Source organism: Pantherophis guttatus, chromosome 2 (assembly GCF_059756535.1).
Source record: "Pantherophis guttatus breed Tessera chromosome 2, ASM5975653v1, whole genome shotgun sequence".
Classification (NCBI taxonomy): Eukaryota; Metazoa; Chordata; class Lepidosauria; order Squamata; family Colubridae; genus Pantherophis; species Pantherophis guttatus.
The window spans coordinates 278,283,598-278,299,739 of NC_142064.1; the positions used below are offsets into that span (position 1 = coordinate 278,283,598).

Consider the following 16,142-nt stretch of genomic DNA (forward strand, 5'->3'; position numbering starts at 1 on the left):
TGAGACTGTTTTTCCACTATAAAGTAAGCTTTAAAAACCAGTTAAAGATAAACCAGATAAACCAGCTTGCACATCTCTTATTTACTGCTCTCAGCAACGTTTCCTTGTGCATACACTCTGCTGGTTGGTAACACAACAACAAATATCCTTAACAGCCACGCATATTTATTTATTTATTTATTTATTTATTCGCATTTCTATACCGCCCTTCTCCTTTCGGACTCAGGGCGGTGAACAGCCGGATAAAAAACATCTATAACAAACATCACAATTAAAATAAGATTAAGATAATTTATAAAATTGGCTCATAATTTAAAATTTGTCAATTAAAATAAATATTAAAATTTTAAAATTTTAAAACTAACCCTAAAATCAGGACAGACCAGCTAGTTGAAAAAAATGAGTTTTTAGGGCCCGACGAAAAATCCGGAGGTCGGAAATCACTCGTATCTCTGGGGGTAGATTGTTCCATAGGGTAGGTGCCACCACAGAGAAGGCTCTCCTCCTGGGGGTCGTCAGCCGGCATTGTCTGGCCGACGGCACCCTGAGGAGACCCTCTCTGTGGGAGCGAACCGGCCGGTGGGAGGCTATTGGTGGCAGAAGGCGGTCCCGTAAGTACCCTGGCCCTAAGCCATGGAGCGCTTTAAAGGTAATCACCAACACCTTGAAGCGCACCCGGAAGTCCACCGGAAGCCAATGCAGCTCGCGCAGGAGAGGAGTCACATGGGAGCGCCCCGTCGCTCCCATAATCCCCCGCGCAGCCGCATTCTGCACCAGTTGGAGCCTCCGGGTGCACCCCAAGGGGAGCCCCATGTAGAGAGCGTTACAATAGTCCAGACGAGAAGTGACGAGTGCTTGAGTGACCGTGCGTAGGGAGTCCCGGTCCAGAAAGGGACGCAACTGGCGTATCAGGCGAACCTGACAAAAAGCCCTCCTGGCCACGGCTGTCATATGCCCTTCTAAGGACAGCCGCGCATCCAGGAGGACACCCAAGTTGCGGACCCTCTCTGTGGGGGCCAATGATTCGCCCCCAATAACCAGCGATGGCGTCAGCTGGCTATACCGGGACGCCGGCAGCCACAGCCACTCGGTCTTGGAAGGGTTGAGTCGAAGCCTGTTTCTCCCCATCCAGACCCGCACGGCCTCCAGGCACTGGGACATCACTTCCAAGGCATCATTGGGATGGTCTGGGGTGGAAATGTACAGCTGAGTGTCATCAGCGTACTGATGGAACTCCACCCCAAAACCACGGATGATCTCACCCAGCGGCTTCACATAAATGTTGAACAGGAGGGGCGAGAGGACCGACCCTTGCAGCACCCCACAAACAAGGCGCCTTGGGGTCGACCGCTGCCCCCCTGTCAACACAGATTGCGACCGGTCGGAGAGATAGGAGGAGAACCACCGCAAAACAGTGCCCCCCACTCCCAGTCCCTCCAGCCGGCGCAACATGATACCATGGTCGATGGTATCAAAAGCCGCTGAGAGGTCTAATAGGACCAGGATAGAGGAATAACCCCTATCCCGGGCCCTCCAGAGATCATCCACCAACGCGACCAATGCCGTTTCCGTGCTGTACCCAGGTCTGAAGCCGGACTGGAGCGGATCCAGATAGACAGCTTCATCCAGGTACTGGGGAAGCTGTCGCGCCACCACACTCTCAACAACCTTCGCAATAAAGCGAAGGTTGGAGACTGGACGATAGTTAGCCAAAATAGCCGGATCCAGGGATGGCTTCTTGAGGAGAGGCCTCACCACCGCCTCTTTCAAGGCGGCCGGCAGGACACCCTCGCTCAAAGAAGCGTTAATAATCCCCTGGAGCCAGCCTCGTGTAACCTCCCGGGAAGCCAGCACCAACCAGGAGGGACACGGGTCCAATAAACATGTGGTTGCGTTCAGCCGTCCCAAGATCCTGTCCATGTCCTCGGGAGCCACAGGATCGAACTCCTCCCAGATAACATTCTCAAGGCCTGCCTCAGTCATCTCGTCTGAACTAACCCAGTCGGCGGCCAAGTCTTCCCGAATCTGAGTTATTTTATCATCCAGATACTGTACAAAATCCTCAGCTCGGCCCTGCAAGGGGTCCTCCCGCGCTCCCAGATGGAGGAGGGAGCGGGTCACCCTAAACAGGGTGGCTGGGCGGTTATCTGATGACGCGATAAGAGCGGCAAAATAGCTAGATTTCGCCGCTTTTATCGCCACTAGGTAGGTCTTAATATGAGACCTTACCAGTGTCAAGTCAGACTCGGAACGACTGGCCCTCCAACTGCTCTCTAGGCGTCTTTTCCGGCGCTTCATCTCCCTCAGCTCCTCGGAAAACCAAGGAGCTAGGTGAGTTCGGTGCCGGGTCAGAGGCCGCAAAGGCACGACCCGGTCCAAAGCCCCGGCAGCCGCCCTATCCCAGGCGGCCACCAGGTCATCAGCCGAGTCATGAGCTAGAGTCTCAGGAAATGGCCCAAGCTCCATCTGGAACCTATCAGGGTCCATCAGGCGCCTGGGGCGGAACCACCTGGTCGGTTCCGCCTCCCTGCGACGGGGTACGGCGGTCAGAAAGTCAAGTCGAAGGAGCGAGTGGTCAGACCATGACAAGGGTTCGATATCTACATCCCCTATATCGAGGCCACTCAACCACTGACCAGAGATAAAAACTAGGTCCAGAGTGTGTCCCCCCATATGAGTAGGGCCGTGAATTACTTGGGTCAGGTCCATGGCCGTCATGGAAGCCATGAACTCCTGAGCTACCTCAGATGTTTCACCGATGGATGGCAGGTTGAAATCCCCCATGACCACAAGTCTGGGGGTATCAGCCGCCACCTCGGCTATAACATTGAGGAGCTCGGGCAGGGTCGTTGCCACGTGGCAGGGAGCCAGGTACGTGATCAACAGACCCATCTGCACCCCGCGACCCCACTTCACAAAAAGGGACTCACATCCGGCTATCTGAGGTACAGTGGTCTCCCTCGGATCAAGACCTTCTTTTAGAATGACCGCCACCCCCCCGCCCCTGCCCTGAGCTCTCGGCTGATGAAATGCCCGGAAGCCTGGTGGGCACATCTCCACGAGGGGAACTCCCCCCTCATGGCCCAACCAGGTCTCCGTGATACCTGCCAGGTCCGCTCCCCCCTCCTGAATAAGATCACAAATGAGGGGGGCTTTATTTACCACGGACCTGGCATTACATAACATCAGCCGGAGACTCGGGCGCTGAGACTCTAAGCAGCCTGGGGAACGGGAAGAGCTAAGGGGGCCGGGGCACGCAATCGCAATATGCGGCAAGTGTGCGTTGTGTGCTTGTGCATGCACAGTATGCACTAAAAGGGGGCTGGGGAAGGTAAGTAGAACAGCGAAGGCGGGATCAGCTGTGCCGCACGATTTAGCTTCGCTAGCAAGCAAAGCTGGATTTCCTGCTTTCTAGCAAAGCTAAACCCTGTGGCACAGCTGATCATCGGAAATACTGGTTTGGAAGAACAAGTAGCTTTTTAAAACTACCGTAGGTAACTACCAGTTCGCCCAAACCGGTAACTTTTTAAACTACCAGTTCAACCGAATCGGTAGTTTTTATCACTACCGGTTTCTCCCAAACCGGAGCAAACTGGTAGCATTTCACCTCTGGGCAGAGGCTATGGGGCCCCTCCCTCCATGACCTCCCCTTCCATCAGAGAGCTTCCCTTTGCCAGGTGACATGGCAAAAAAAATCTTCTTGAGGGACAGGATTATGGGTTTTCTAGTACTTCCCAAATCATTGAAGGGACTTTTCCTAGACTCCTGAGCTGCTGATATTTCCTCCTCTGAAGTGAGTCCACTGAGGCCAATGAGGCTCCTTCCCAGACAAGAGGAATGTGGGGAACGCATTGAGATTTACAGGAAGTGGAAAAATGGCTGCATAGTTTCTTCTTCTTCCTTTCTGACCCATGTTCAAAATGCTGTTTGTGGGGAAGGGTCTCCTGGAGGTCCTGGCTGCAACTCTTAGGGAGGCTCTCTTCCCATCCACACCAGCTCAGTCAAAGAGAAAGACCCCCAGGGGTGGGGATCAGTGACTGTTTGTTTCACTTACCTATCAGGAAGAAAATCCCAACTACTGAGATTGAGGCAGCCACAACCCCCCAATGAATCCTCCACCATGTAGCTGAAGGAGGAGAAACATGGTTCCAATTAGACGGATGCTGAGTTCTCTGAAGTGGAGATGCTGAGCAACCTTTACTGGCCTCCAGGAAGTGCCCCCACCTGAAGGAAGCCCCTCCCCTCCAAGGCTGAAGAGGGCGGAGCTAGCAGCCTTGAAGGGCAGCAGGAAGAGCCACAACCAATCATGTATAATATCATCATATATTACCATGTGTCATTTCTTCATACTTTTGCTGTTAGGTTACCACTTTCAAGTCCCCTGACAGAAATCTCTTGTCTGGTATCACTAAATGTAGGATTATATTTCTTGCTCTCCACCTGAAGACATGAGATGGTTCCTCCCAACACCATTTCAAACATTGGTGGAAAATCTACTTCTGCATGTCACAATCTCTCAGTCTCTCACCTGTTTCCTCCTTCCACGCCAAGACTAGGGGCTCCTGCAAGCCTTCGTGCTCCAAGTGGCACTGAAAATGGTCCCTCTCCTTGGGGTCGATCTCAATGCTGATCCAGACATAATAGGTCCCGTCTGAATTGGGGGCCACGTTCCTATGGAGGGTCTCATACTGGCAGACCTCTCCGTCTTTCGTCCAGGTGGCCTGGATCTCCTTGGGGTAGAAGCCAAAGGCCTGGCAGATGAGGACCTCCAGGCTGTCATCCACCACCTTACAAGTCACCTTCCCCACTGGAGGCTCTGCAGAAACAGCAACGCCAAAGTTCCTGGGATTTTGAGAGTTTCTGGCCAGGTGATTGAAATAGCAAGACCTCATCTGGCCATCCTCTCCCACTGCTCCCTCTCCTTGCCTCATCCTGTGGGAGCCTCACAAATGGGGGATTGAAGCTCTTTAGATTTATTTTTGAAAGGGATACGTAGAATTCTCACATTGGCCTACGCAACCCTCAATTTAGTGGACTGATTCAAATTGAAGCCCCCAAATTGAATTTGTTACAGTTGTTCAGGTGGAAATCTGGGACAGACCGATCATTTCCTTCCCACCCAAACACAGGACATCCGTTTCTTCTGCTCTGCAAGACTTTCCCAGGGAAATAGAAGGAGACCTTCAGCACGAATTTCTTCCTCAGTTTCTTTTTTTTTTTTAAAGTACTTACTTTGGGGGGCACTGAAGGATATTTTCCTTCTGTAATGTTGTATGGGATACTTTTCTGCAAATATTTGAAAAGGTGGCTTGGCTGTTTAGGATAGAAACAATATGAGGAGGGGGAGTCTACAGAAACATGCTCAGTGGAGACCCCCTTTTGCCACTCACCGATCTTCTGCAGAGTTTTGTTCTTGTAGGAGAGGTATCTCTGCAGCCCCTCAATGCAGGTCTCCTCCAGGTAGACTTTGTTTCTCTTAGACCATCCTGGATCCTCCTCCCACTTCTCCTTGACCTTCTGGGCCTGGGGCTGAGCTGTCACCCATCTGACAGTTCCCTTATCAAAGCTGATGAAGTCCATTCCTTTGTAGCCGTAGTGTAAAAATCCTCCTTTGCTCCTGTCTTCCTTGAGCTCACAGCCCAAAATCACCTGCCAGGTGTGAAGCCCTGAAAGAGACTCAGAGGATGTTGGTGTAAATGAAAAGGGTCCAGAATTCTACCCGTCTTCCCACTTGTGGAGAAATACGCAATTTCTCCTTCCCCCCTTTATCACCCAGGGAGAAATGTCTTTTACTTCAATTAACTGTGTTTGGCTGGCGTCAAGCTACGTAGAATTTCTAGGTGAGGGAGATAATTTTTTTTTAAATTTGATTTATATGCCGCCCTTCTCCAGGGACTCAGGGCGGCTTACAATGCGCTAAGCAATAGCCTTCATCCTTTTGTATATTTTATACAAAGTCAGCTTATTGCCCCCACAAACTGGGTCCTCAATTTACCTACCTTAGAAAGGATGGAAGGCTGAGTCAACCTTCAACCTTCAATTGAGGATGTTGGTGTTGGGGGGGGGTGTCTTTCCTTTTCATGAAAAAAAATCTCACAATTACATCCCCTGCAACCATTGGAGGTCAAGGATGTCACTGGCTCTGCTCACCTTCAGCCTGGTGGTCCAGTTTTGATACCTTCTCCAGGTCAGCTCTGAAGACCTGCTCAGGGGCCAGAAAGGTCTCGTCCTCTGCCTCCTCCATCCAGGGCACTAGAGGCTCCATCTTCTTGGTGAGGCTGTCAAAGCGAGCGATGGGCTGGTCATCCAGGTAGCTCTTAATGAAGAACTGAGGAAGCCCCTGGCTGGGCTCTGGCAGTTTCAGGTAGAAGTAGGACAGGGAGTGTAAGGAGGAGCCTGGAGAGGGAGGAGGAAGAAGGGAAAATGATGGGATGGAGATAGACTGCAGCTCCATCGCCTCTGACATTTTATTGTCACCCAGCTGCCCTCTTTCTAAAGAAGCCCCAGCATCCCTTGGCTGACCTTACAAACATCTGGGCAGACCCACATGTGGTTAGAGTATTTTTTATTTTATTTATTTTATTGAATTTATATACCGCCCTACTCCCGAAGGACTCAGGGCAGTGAACAGCCATAGAATAAAACATATAAATACAAAATTTAAAATAAGATAAAACAAATTAAATAATTTGGCTGAATAAATTTAAAACCCCAATAATTTAAAACCAAATTTAAAATTTCCATTTAAAAAGGGGAGGCCATCTTGATGAAATAAGAAAGTCTTGAGCGCGTGACGGAAGGTGCGCAGATCCGGGATCCTCCGTATCTCCGGGGGGAGCTTGTTCCAGATACTAGGTGCCCCCACAGAGAAGGCTCTCCCCCTGGGGGCTGCCAGTTGACCTTGTTATGGGAGCGTACTGGTCAGTGGGAGGCTATTGGTGGTAGCAATAGCTACCCCCCCAGCTTCTCTGGCCCCCCCAAGATTCCCAGCCAGCTGCTTGTGCACCTGACTCAGACGGGAATCTCCCTCCCCAACCACACGGGGAGTGAGACTGCCACACTGGAGGACTGACCTCAGCTTCCTTGTTAGAGTTAGAGACCTGGTTGCTCTCCAGAGAGGCAGCCCAGCACCTCCCCCACTCTCCAGCCCTTCCCAGGCGACTCTACTATCAGTGTGGGCTCCATGGAAGGGAGCCCCGCCCCTTTGCCAGACCAGGAGAGGCAAGAGGTGGGAGAAAATGGGTTGAGGAGGATGGGGGGCACCATTGCCACTCCGGCCTGACGCTTAAAAGGCAGTTTGGCTGCCCTCCTCCCATCACAGCCATGTCACCTCTGTTCTCCTGATGCCCCCCACACACACCCAGCCCCCCCGCAACGCCAGAAGTGGCGCACCACCTCTGCTGCGGAAGCCGTGCTGCCTTGCTCGTGATTGGCTGGGGGCTATTTGCCCCTTGCAGCCAAAGGCCCGGTGTCTGGGTGAATGGGCAGGGACAGAGGGCCAGGGGGCCATTGGCCGTGAAAGGGCCAGCGGAGGAGGAAAGCTGGCTGTAAATGGGCTGAGGCGGGTGGCTGGCGGCCAAGGGACGTGTCTAAACGTCCCATTTCCCCTTCCATGCTGGGAAAATTATACAATAATAAAACAAAGCTGCAAACTCTGCTACAAAGAGCCCCTCCTTTTCTTCGCCCCTCCGGTCTGTCCCCCAACTCTCCTGATGCAACCTCTTCTTTTCCCATCGCCCTCCAGCCCCGCGCCCCTCTCCACCTGCAGCCAGGTATGCCAAGGAAAGCCCCGCCCCTTTTGTCCCTCCAGGAAAGTCCTGATGCATTTTTCCCTCCTGAAAAGCCCCTTCTGTCCTCCAACTCTCCTGATGCAACCTCTTCTTTTCCTATTGTCATCTACTGTCCCTGCTCTCCCCTCCCAACATCTAAAACAGACCAGTCCCAGGATAATCCATAACTCAAACCTGGGCTGGGATTTCGCTGCCCAAATAGCCTTTCGCTCTCTATTCCACTATTTTCTCCTAAATACAAATGGGAGTGGATTTATTTATTAGTTTGATTTATATGCCGCCCTTCTCCGCAGACTCAGGGCGGCTTACAATGCTTTTAAGCAATAGCCTTCATACTTTTGTACATACCTGCTTAGTAGGGCTTTTGCCCCCCGCTAAGCGGTGTTCTTTTTTTATACAAAGTCAGCTTATTGCCCCCACAAACCGGGTCCTCATTTTACCTACCTCGGAAGGATGGAAGGCTGAGTCAACCTTGAGCCTGGTGAGATTTGAACTCGCAGTAATTGCAGGCAGCTGACAGCTAAATACTACTTTAACAGTAATTTAGTCCACTGCACCACGAGGCTGCCACCAGGATTACCAATGAAATACCAAAAGGTTTTATTTATATGAGACCTAACGAAACACGAAAGGGAAGGAAGGCCAGGAAAGGAACTTAGAGGGGGAGAGATCCAGCCCAGGTCACAGCCCCCCTCCCCTTCTGCTTCCTCCCCTCGGGTCGCAAGTCCCTCCAGGCACTCACCGCAGCAGCCGCCCCGCAAGGAGGCCCCCAGCACCGCTCCCAGGAGCCAGAGGGGCGCCCGTGGCTGCCGCATCGCCCTCCAGCCAGGTGCGCTTCTCACTTGCAACCAGGAATGTGTGAGCAAGGGATCAATATAACATGGTACAAGTGTAGATACAGTCTAGATATGACAAAGATGCTCAACTATATGGTTTTTTTTAAAGAATTAACAGAATTAGATAAATATTAACAGGAGCAGAAGAAAGATTGCACACGAAATTGTATAGTTACTTATTACTTGGGTATACTTGGGTATAAAGTTGGAAGAGGAACAAGCAAAAGAGACAATGATAACATGGGCAAAAAATTTGGGCCGTACAATAGAATGAGATAAATGGCAGAAACTGTGGGAAAGGAATTATAAATTAACAATGTCAACTCCATATAAAGAGAATTTGTAGATGTTTTACAGATGGATGGCACCTGGCACCGGCGAGACTGGCAAAGATGTTTAAAGGTAAGTCAGCTAAATGTTGGAAGTGCCACCAGATACCTGGATCTTACTATCATATGTGGTGGACGTGTGCAGAAGCAAAAAAAATACTGGACAAAAAGACACGGTTGGAGAGCATGATAAAACAATGCATTGAGTTAAAGCCAGAAATATTTTTGCTGGGGATTTTACCTGAAACTTATAATAAAGAGAAGGTATTGTAAGGTCCCAAAATACACTTGAGTCACCAGAATGCCAGAGAGAGAGAGACTCAAGACGAGGCTTGCAAAAAAAGCAGATTTTATTTATGGCCAAAAACAAAATACTGGGTGGAACTATATCCAGAACATACAGATACAATGCATGCGAGGAGATAGCCACACCTTGGGGAAGGTATGGCGTCCTTTTATACCCTCAGAGATGTCAGCTTAGTACCCAACTCTGGCCTCCCAATCCAGGCCCGGGCATTCCTTGTTGCCCTGCAAGGGGGAATAGAAACTTCCCAATTAGTCATTTTAAGCATTTCTTTGTTTACTCAATTGGCCACTTAGGCCCCCTGACCCTGGAAAGTAGGAGTCTATCCAGATCAACATAAATTAAGACTGAGATAGTACCATGCTCTTAGATGGCACAAGAAAAAAACAGGGAGAAGATTGATATGGGTTCAGGTCAAATGGCAGGGACATATGTTTGACAAATACCAGATACATTACAGGCCTAATAACAGAATATGTTTGTTACAGGAGATACAAATATAAAGGCATAATATATGTGATACAAATACAAAGGCATATGTGTATTACAAGAACCTAATGGTTACAGAATCTAGTATACCACTATATCATATCCTAGCATTATTTATTATATCCTTATTATTGTTTCCCTTCAGAATATTTAATTATCCATGTATTAACTGCAGCTAGAATTGTATTTGCACAACATTGGAAGAGTGAAGAGATTCCTATTGATGAGATTAGGAAAATATTAGAATGTGCAGAAATGAATAGATTTTTTTTTTGAAGTAAATTTTTTATTTTTAAACAAAATATAAAAACATCCATCATCCATTCCAATTACAAGTAGTGCGTCGGTCGGTTACAAATCTTTTGTGCTTCATCTCATATTCATCACTACGAATTCTCTAATTTCTCGTATTATCAATCTAACATATATCTTTATATCATTATTCTCATTTGTCATTCATTTAACAATGGCATTTTCATCCCATTAAAATCATTTCCATAAATTGTATTATAACATCCATTTCATATTTCATCAGAAATGAATAGATTAACATTAGTAATTAAAGAGAAAGAACAAACTGAATATTATAAGATACAGGAAGTATTTTATCAATGGTTAGAGAAAACAAGGGAAATTGGAAACGAGGGAAGAAGACTAAAGAAGAGTAGAAAATATGTTAAGATAGAGGTATAAACAAGATGATAATTGTTAGTATTATGATGAGGAAGAAAATTATGATTAATGTTAGTATTGTGTTTTTCTTAGAAGATGTTTTAAGAAGAAAGAGCCTTGGTAGTACAGTGGTCTAAGGCACCCTGTTATTAAGCTGGTTATTAAGACCAGCTGCCTGCAATTACTGCAGGTTCGAATCTCGCCAAGGCTCAAGGTTGACTCAGCCTTCCATCCTTTCTAAGGTAGGTAAATTGAGGACCCAGTTGTGGGGGCAATAAGCTGACTTTGTATAAATATACAAAAGGATGAAGGCTATTGCTTAGCGCATTGTAAGCCGCCCTGAGTCTCTGGAGAAGGGCGGCATATAAATCAAATTAAAAAAAAAAAGAAAAGAAAAGAAAATGAATAATAGGTTAATAATGTTCCATTGCTTAATATGTTGCAATTTTTAAGATTAGAGATTTAATATTAATGTGAATGATGTTGTAAATGTCGAAAGAGATATTTGTACCCAGACGACACACTGTTTAAGGAAAGATAAAATGTTTATATGTTGAAAAATAAAAAAATAAAATAAAAAACTGTATTTTAAAAAAGCATTTCTTTCCGTTTCTCCACACAAGAACCCTGTGAGGTAGGCTGAGCTGAGAAATGAGCTTCTAGGACTGAGGGTGCACTTCAGCCTCGGTGTGCCCAGGCCACGCAGCACCTGACTGGCATCGCCTGGGCCTGGAATCTAAACCAGATCGGGCTTGTCTCCTGCTTGAAGGTTGAGACATCCTGGAGGAAGAGAAACGCTCAGGTAGAATCGGATCCCTCTCCAACTTCTTGGAAAGAAAAAAAAAATATTGGCACCTGGGCAGCCTCCCCCCCCCACACTGTGGGAAAAGCAGCAAAAATATTGAGTCCCTTTGGTGCTAATAAAAGATTTATTGATATATTCAGACATTCCCCCCAATAATTATATTTTATAGCGAAAGTTAAAATACTAAACCCAAAAGGAAACAAGAAAACCAAACAAAAACAGAGCCTGGATAGCTCAACAGACTAAGCACTGTAATTTAACACCAGCTGTCTGCAATTAAAGTAAGTTCGAATCTCACCAGGCTCAAGGTTGACTCAGCCTTCCATCCTTTCTAAGGTAGGTGAAATGAGGACCCAGATTGTGGGGGCAATAAGCTGACTTTGTATAAATAGACAAAAGTATGAAGGCTATTGCTTAACGCATTGTAAGCCGCCCTGAGTCTCCGGAGAAGGGCGGCATATAAATCAATTTTTTTAAAAAAAAATGTGTATAAAAAGAAAAAAAACAGACACCACATAGGTACCCCAATTTAATACTGAGGAATATCTTTCAACAATAAAAGCCCCCCCCTTTTTTTGCAAAACAGCTTCACAATTTACGAACTCCTTCCTGCTCTATTTACCCAACCAATTTGACCTTCCAAACTCTCTCCTGTTAAAAAAAGGGATCGATCCATTTGTCCTGACGTAGGATTTTTTCAAAGGGACACGGTGGCTCAGTGGCTAAGATGTCCCGAGCTTGTTGATTGAAAGGTCAGCAGTTCAAATCCCTAGTGAGCTCCCGTTACTTGTCCCAGCTTCTGCCAACCTAGCCGTTCGAAAGCCGCCCCCTAGAGTCGGGAACGACTAACACATATGTGCGAGGGGAACCTTTACCTTTTAAAGACTCTTTTCAAGGGGGATAGGTGAGGGAAGAGATCCCGTCCCGTCACTCCCACTCCCGCCGGGTGCGGCCAAAGCCTGAAGGCCTGAGAGGGACCCGGACTCCCCGCAGGCTCTCCGGCCGCCCTCACTTGCTCTCTCCGGCCTCCTCCATCTCTGCTTGGAGCCTCCCCGCAACTCCGAGGCCCAGCCGGGCGCTGTTTCCCTCCTTGCCAGGCGCAGAGGTTTCTCCATCCCTCCACAGCCTCCGTTTCCATGCAGATGCCGCCGTTGCAGGGCAAGAACCGGGAACCACAGAGCATCCGCCTGGTTGCCGCCCCGGGAGCCTCAACGGCAGGGGTGAAATCCAGTAGGTTCTGACAGGTTCTGGAGAACCGGTAGCGGAAATTTTGAGCAGTTCAGAGAACCGGCAAATGCCACCTCTGGCTGGCCCCAGAGTGGGTGGGAATGGAGATTTTGCAATATTCTTCCCCCAGGAGTGGGATGGGAATGGAGATTTTGCAGTATCCTTCCCCTGCCATGCCCACCAAGCAACACCATGCCGTCCAAGCAACACCACGCCCACCAAGCCACGCCCACAGAACCGGTAGTAAAAAAAATGGATTTCACCACTGCTCAATGCTGTCGGTTTCTCCCCTGGAGGTAGGAAGCCCACCCTCAGCCCAGGAAGAGTATCTCTCACCTCTGCCTACCTCACAGGATTGTTGTGGGGGATGGAGAATCAGAAGAAATGCTTTTTTATAGTCTGAAGTAGCTGGAGGACCTGATGGTTGCAAGGGGGTGACTGGGGTGTGTGTGGGTAAGAGTGTTTGGGAGGGGGGGGATCAGGCCCTAAGAAAAGGCAGTTGCTTTCTTTGATGTTTCATTCAGGACTCGCTGGCTTCCGTGTAAGAATTCCTCTCTTTCCACACTTGCTGGTTTGCACAGCTGCCATTTCACCAGAGTGTTTCCAGAAGAGACAGGGACAGGGGTGAAATCCAGCAGGTTCTGACAGGCTCCGGAGAACCGGCAGTGCAACTTTTGAGCAATTTGGAGAACCAACAAATACCACCTCTGGCTGGCCCCAGAGTGGGGAGAGAATGGAGATTTTTTTTAAAAAAAATTGATTTATATGCCGCCCTTCTCCGGAGACTCAGGGCGGCTTACAATGCGTTAAGCAATAGCCTTCATACTTTTGTATATTTTATACAAAGTCAGCTTATTGCCCCCACAATCTGGGTCCTCATTTTACCTACCTTGGAAAGGATGGGAGGCTGAGTCAACCTCGAGCCTGGTGAGATTTGAACTTGCAGTAATTACAGGCAGCTGATGTTAATAACAGTGCTTTAGTCTGCTGCGCTACCAGGGCTCTATTTTGTAGCATCCTTCCCCTGCCACGCCCACCAAACCACTCTCACAGAACCAGTAGTAAAAAAATTTGGGATTTCACCGCTGGACAGGGGACAAGTCTTTCTCGGTGGGGCATTCTGGGAGTTGTGGTCTACGGGGCTGAAATATGTCAAGGTTCAGAAGCACCGCTCTAGACAGTGTCCAGGGGCAGCCCCAGGCACAACCAGCACTTCAGGGGGCTCTTCAGGTCCAACATCCTGTTTTCCAGTTTCTCTCTCTCTCTCTCTCTTTTTTTTTTTTTTAAATTTTTGATTTATATGCCGCCCTTCTCCGGAGACTCAGGGCGGCTTACAATGCGTTAAGCAATAGCCTTCATACTTTTGTATATTTATACAAAGTCAGCTTATTGCCCCCACAAACTGGGTCCTCATTTTACCTACCTTAGAAAGGATGGAAGGCTGAGTCAACCTTGAGCCTTGGAGAGATTCGAACCAGCAGTAAATTGCAGGCAGCTGTGTTAATAACAGGGTGCATTAAACCACTGTACCATCAAGGCTTTTCAAATCTGGCGCCTGCCTAATAAGGAACAATCCAGCGTGGCATGACTAACAGATTTTGCCTGACACGCCTGCACACAGTACTTTACATGCACACTTCCTCTCTGACTTTCACTTCCCTGCATGAGATGGAATAACCCAGCATGAGATGATTAGCAGAGTGTGCTTAACAGGCCTGCACAAAGGACTTTACATGCACACTAACAATTCTCCTTCTCTTCCCCCACCCTGCCCATGCATACCTGGGTGTCCCTTTCTGCAATTTAAGTCAGGGAGAAGCCGCTAGACTTCATGGTGAATCCCTCCCTCCCTGAAGGCCTTGTGGGGAAGGGGTGGTGGTGGCCAGGGCGAGCCTCTCTCAGTCCCAGGAGAGATTGTGGCTTCAGGGCAATAAAAGAACTCAGCCGAGAGGGGGCAGCTTAGGAAAGGAGAGGAGAAAAGGCAAGAACAGAAGCCACTGAAGGGGAAAAAACCAGATCAGGAGAAGAGAAGATTTCAATAATAAGAGGGAAAAAGTGATTATGCTGCAAAGAAACAGGGACTTCTGCTATCTCTGAAGACCCAATGAAAAATTCTTATTTTCTTCTAGAATTATGGGTGGGATCTCCGGAGTTCTCAGAGAAATTGAGAAGGGAAACAGCACCTGGAAGATAGAACCAGATCCTGCCAAAAGATCTCCAGAAGCGTCTTTGGGACGAGGGTCTCTTGGAGGGGCTTCGCAAGAAGAAATAGCCAGCTTGTGGCGGGGGCGGGGGGGAAGAGAGGCGGGAGGAGGTCGGCGAGTCCCGGAGGCTGCGTTCACACAACCAGGATGTCCAAGATCGTTTGGATGATGAACTTGGCTGGGGAGAATTTTAGAGGATCGTTGCGTGTGGTGGGCAACATCTGGATAGGACACCCCCCCCTCTCTTCCTCCAGGACTCCGGAAAGCAGCCAAGGGGCAGCGCTGATTTTAATCTCCCTTCGCGGACCCGAAGATTTTGAATTAGGCAAGGACTTCAGTGGAGCTCAGAGGGGGGTGGAGGTTGCAGCCATTGTCATGAATGGGCATCACTCTCTCCCTCCTGGTTACAGTTCTGACAGCCCCCTCATCTCAGCTGCCCCCCCTTCCCCTTGTTGCTATATTATAGAAGCTAAATATCCGGTGCCCCGTGTAACAGGTGCCGTACAAACCCATCTAAGTTTCCTGCCAAGTTTCCTGCCGTTATGCCTGTGTGACATCCTGCTCACAATGGTGCTTCTTACAAATATGCACATTTATAAAGTAGGTCACATACTTGCACCTTTTTCATATTATTCTATATTATTCCACGTTATTCCATATTATTCCATATTAGTGTTGTCTAGTATTGTAAGAGGTGGAAGTATGGGAAGGTTTCTCCTAAGATCTACCACCATTAAGCAACAGCCTTCATACTTTTGTATATTTTATACAAAGTCAGCTTATTGCCCCCACAATCTGGGTCCTCATTTAACCTACCTTAGAAAGGATGGAAGGCTGAGTCAACCTTGAGCCTGGTGAGATTCGAACCTGCAGTAATTGCAGGCAGCTGTGTTAATAACAGGGTGCTTTAAACCACTGTACTACCATATACTACTATATTATTCCACGTTATTCCATATTATTCCATATTAGTGTTGTCTGGTATTGTAAGAGGTGGAAGTATGGGACGGTTTCTCCTAAGATCTACCACCATTAAGCAACAGCCTTCATACTTTTGTATATTTTATACAAAGTCAGCTTATTGCCCCCACAATCTGGGTCCTCATTTTACCTACCTTAGAAAGGATGGAAGGCTGAGTCAACCTTGAGCCTGGTGAGATTCGAACCTGCAGTAATTGCAGGCAGCTGTGTTAATAACAGGGTGCTTTAAACCACTGTACTACCATATACTACTATATTATTCCACATTATTCCATATTATTCCATATTAGTGTTGTCTAGTATTGTAAGAGGTGGAAGTATGGGAAGGTTTCTCCTAAGATCTACCACCATTAAGCAACAGCCTTCATACTTTTGTATATTTTATACAAAGTCAGCTTATTGCCCCCACAATCTGGGTCCTCATTTTACCTACCTTAGAAAGGATGGAAGGCTGAGTCAACCTTGAGCCTGGTGAGATTCGAACCTGCAGTAATTGCAGGCAGCT

At 48.0% G+C, this 16,142-nt stretch overlaps 1 protein-coding gene across 1 annotated transcript; it reads right to left on the minus strand.

The window, feature by feature from the left end:
• Nucleotides 1–4,493: 4,493 nt before the first annotated feature.
• LOC117668140 (major histocompatibility complex class I-related protein 1-like) lies at nucleotides 4,494–6,454 on the minus strand. Its single transcript, XM_087885333.1, has 3 exons — nucleotides 6,151–6,454; nucleotides 5,391–5,666; nucleotides 4,494–4,816 (listed from the first exon to the last, which is right to left on the minus strand). The coding sequence occupies exons 1-3, from the start codon at nucleotides 6,452–6,454 to the stop codon at nucleotides 4,494–4,496; spliced, it is 903 nt and encodes a 300-aa protein (XP_087741459.1).
• Nucleotides 6,455–16,142: the final 9,688 nt, after the last annotated feature.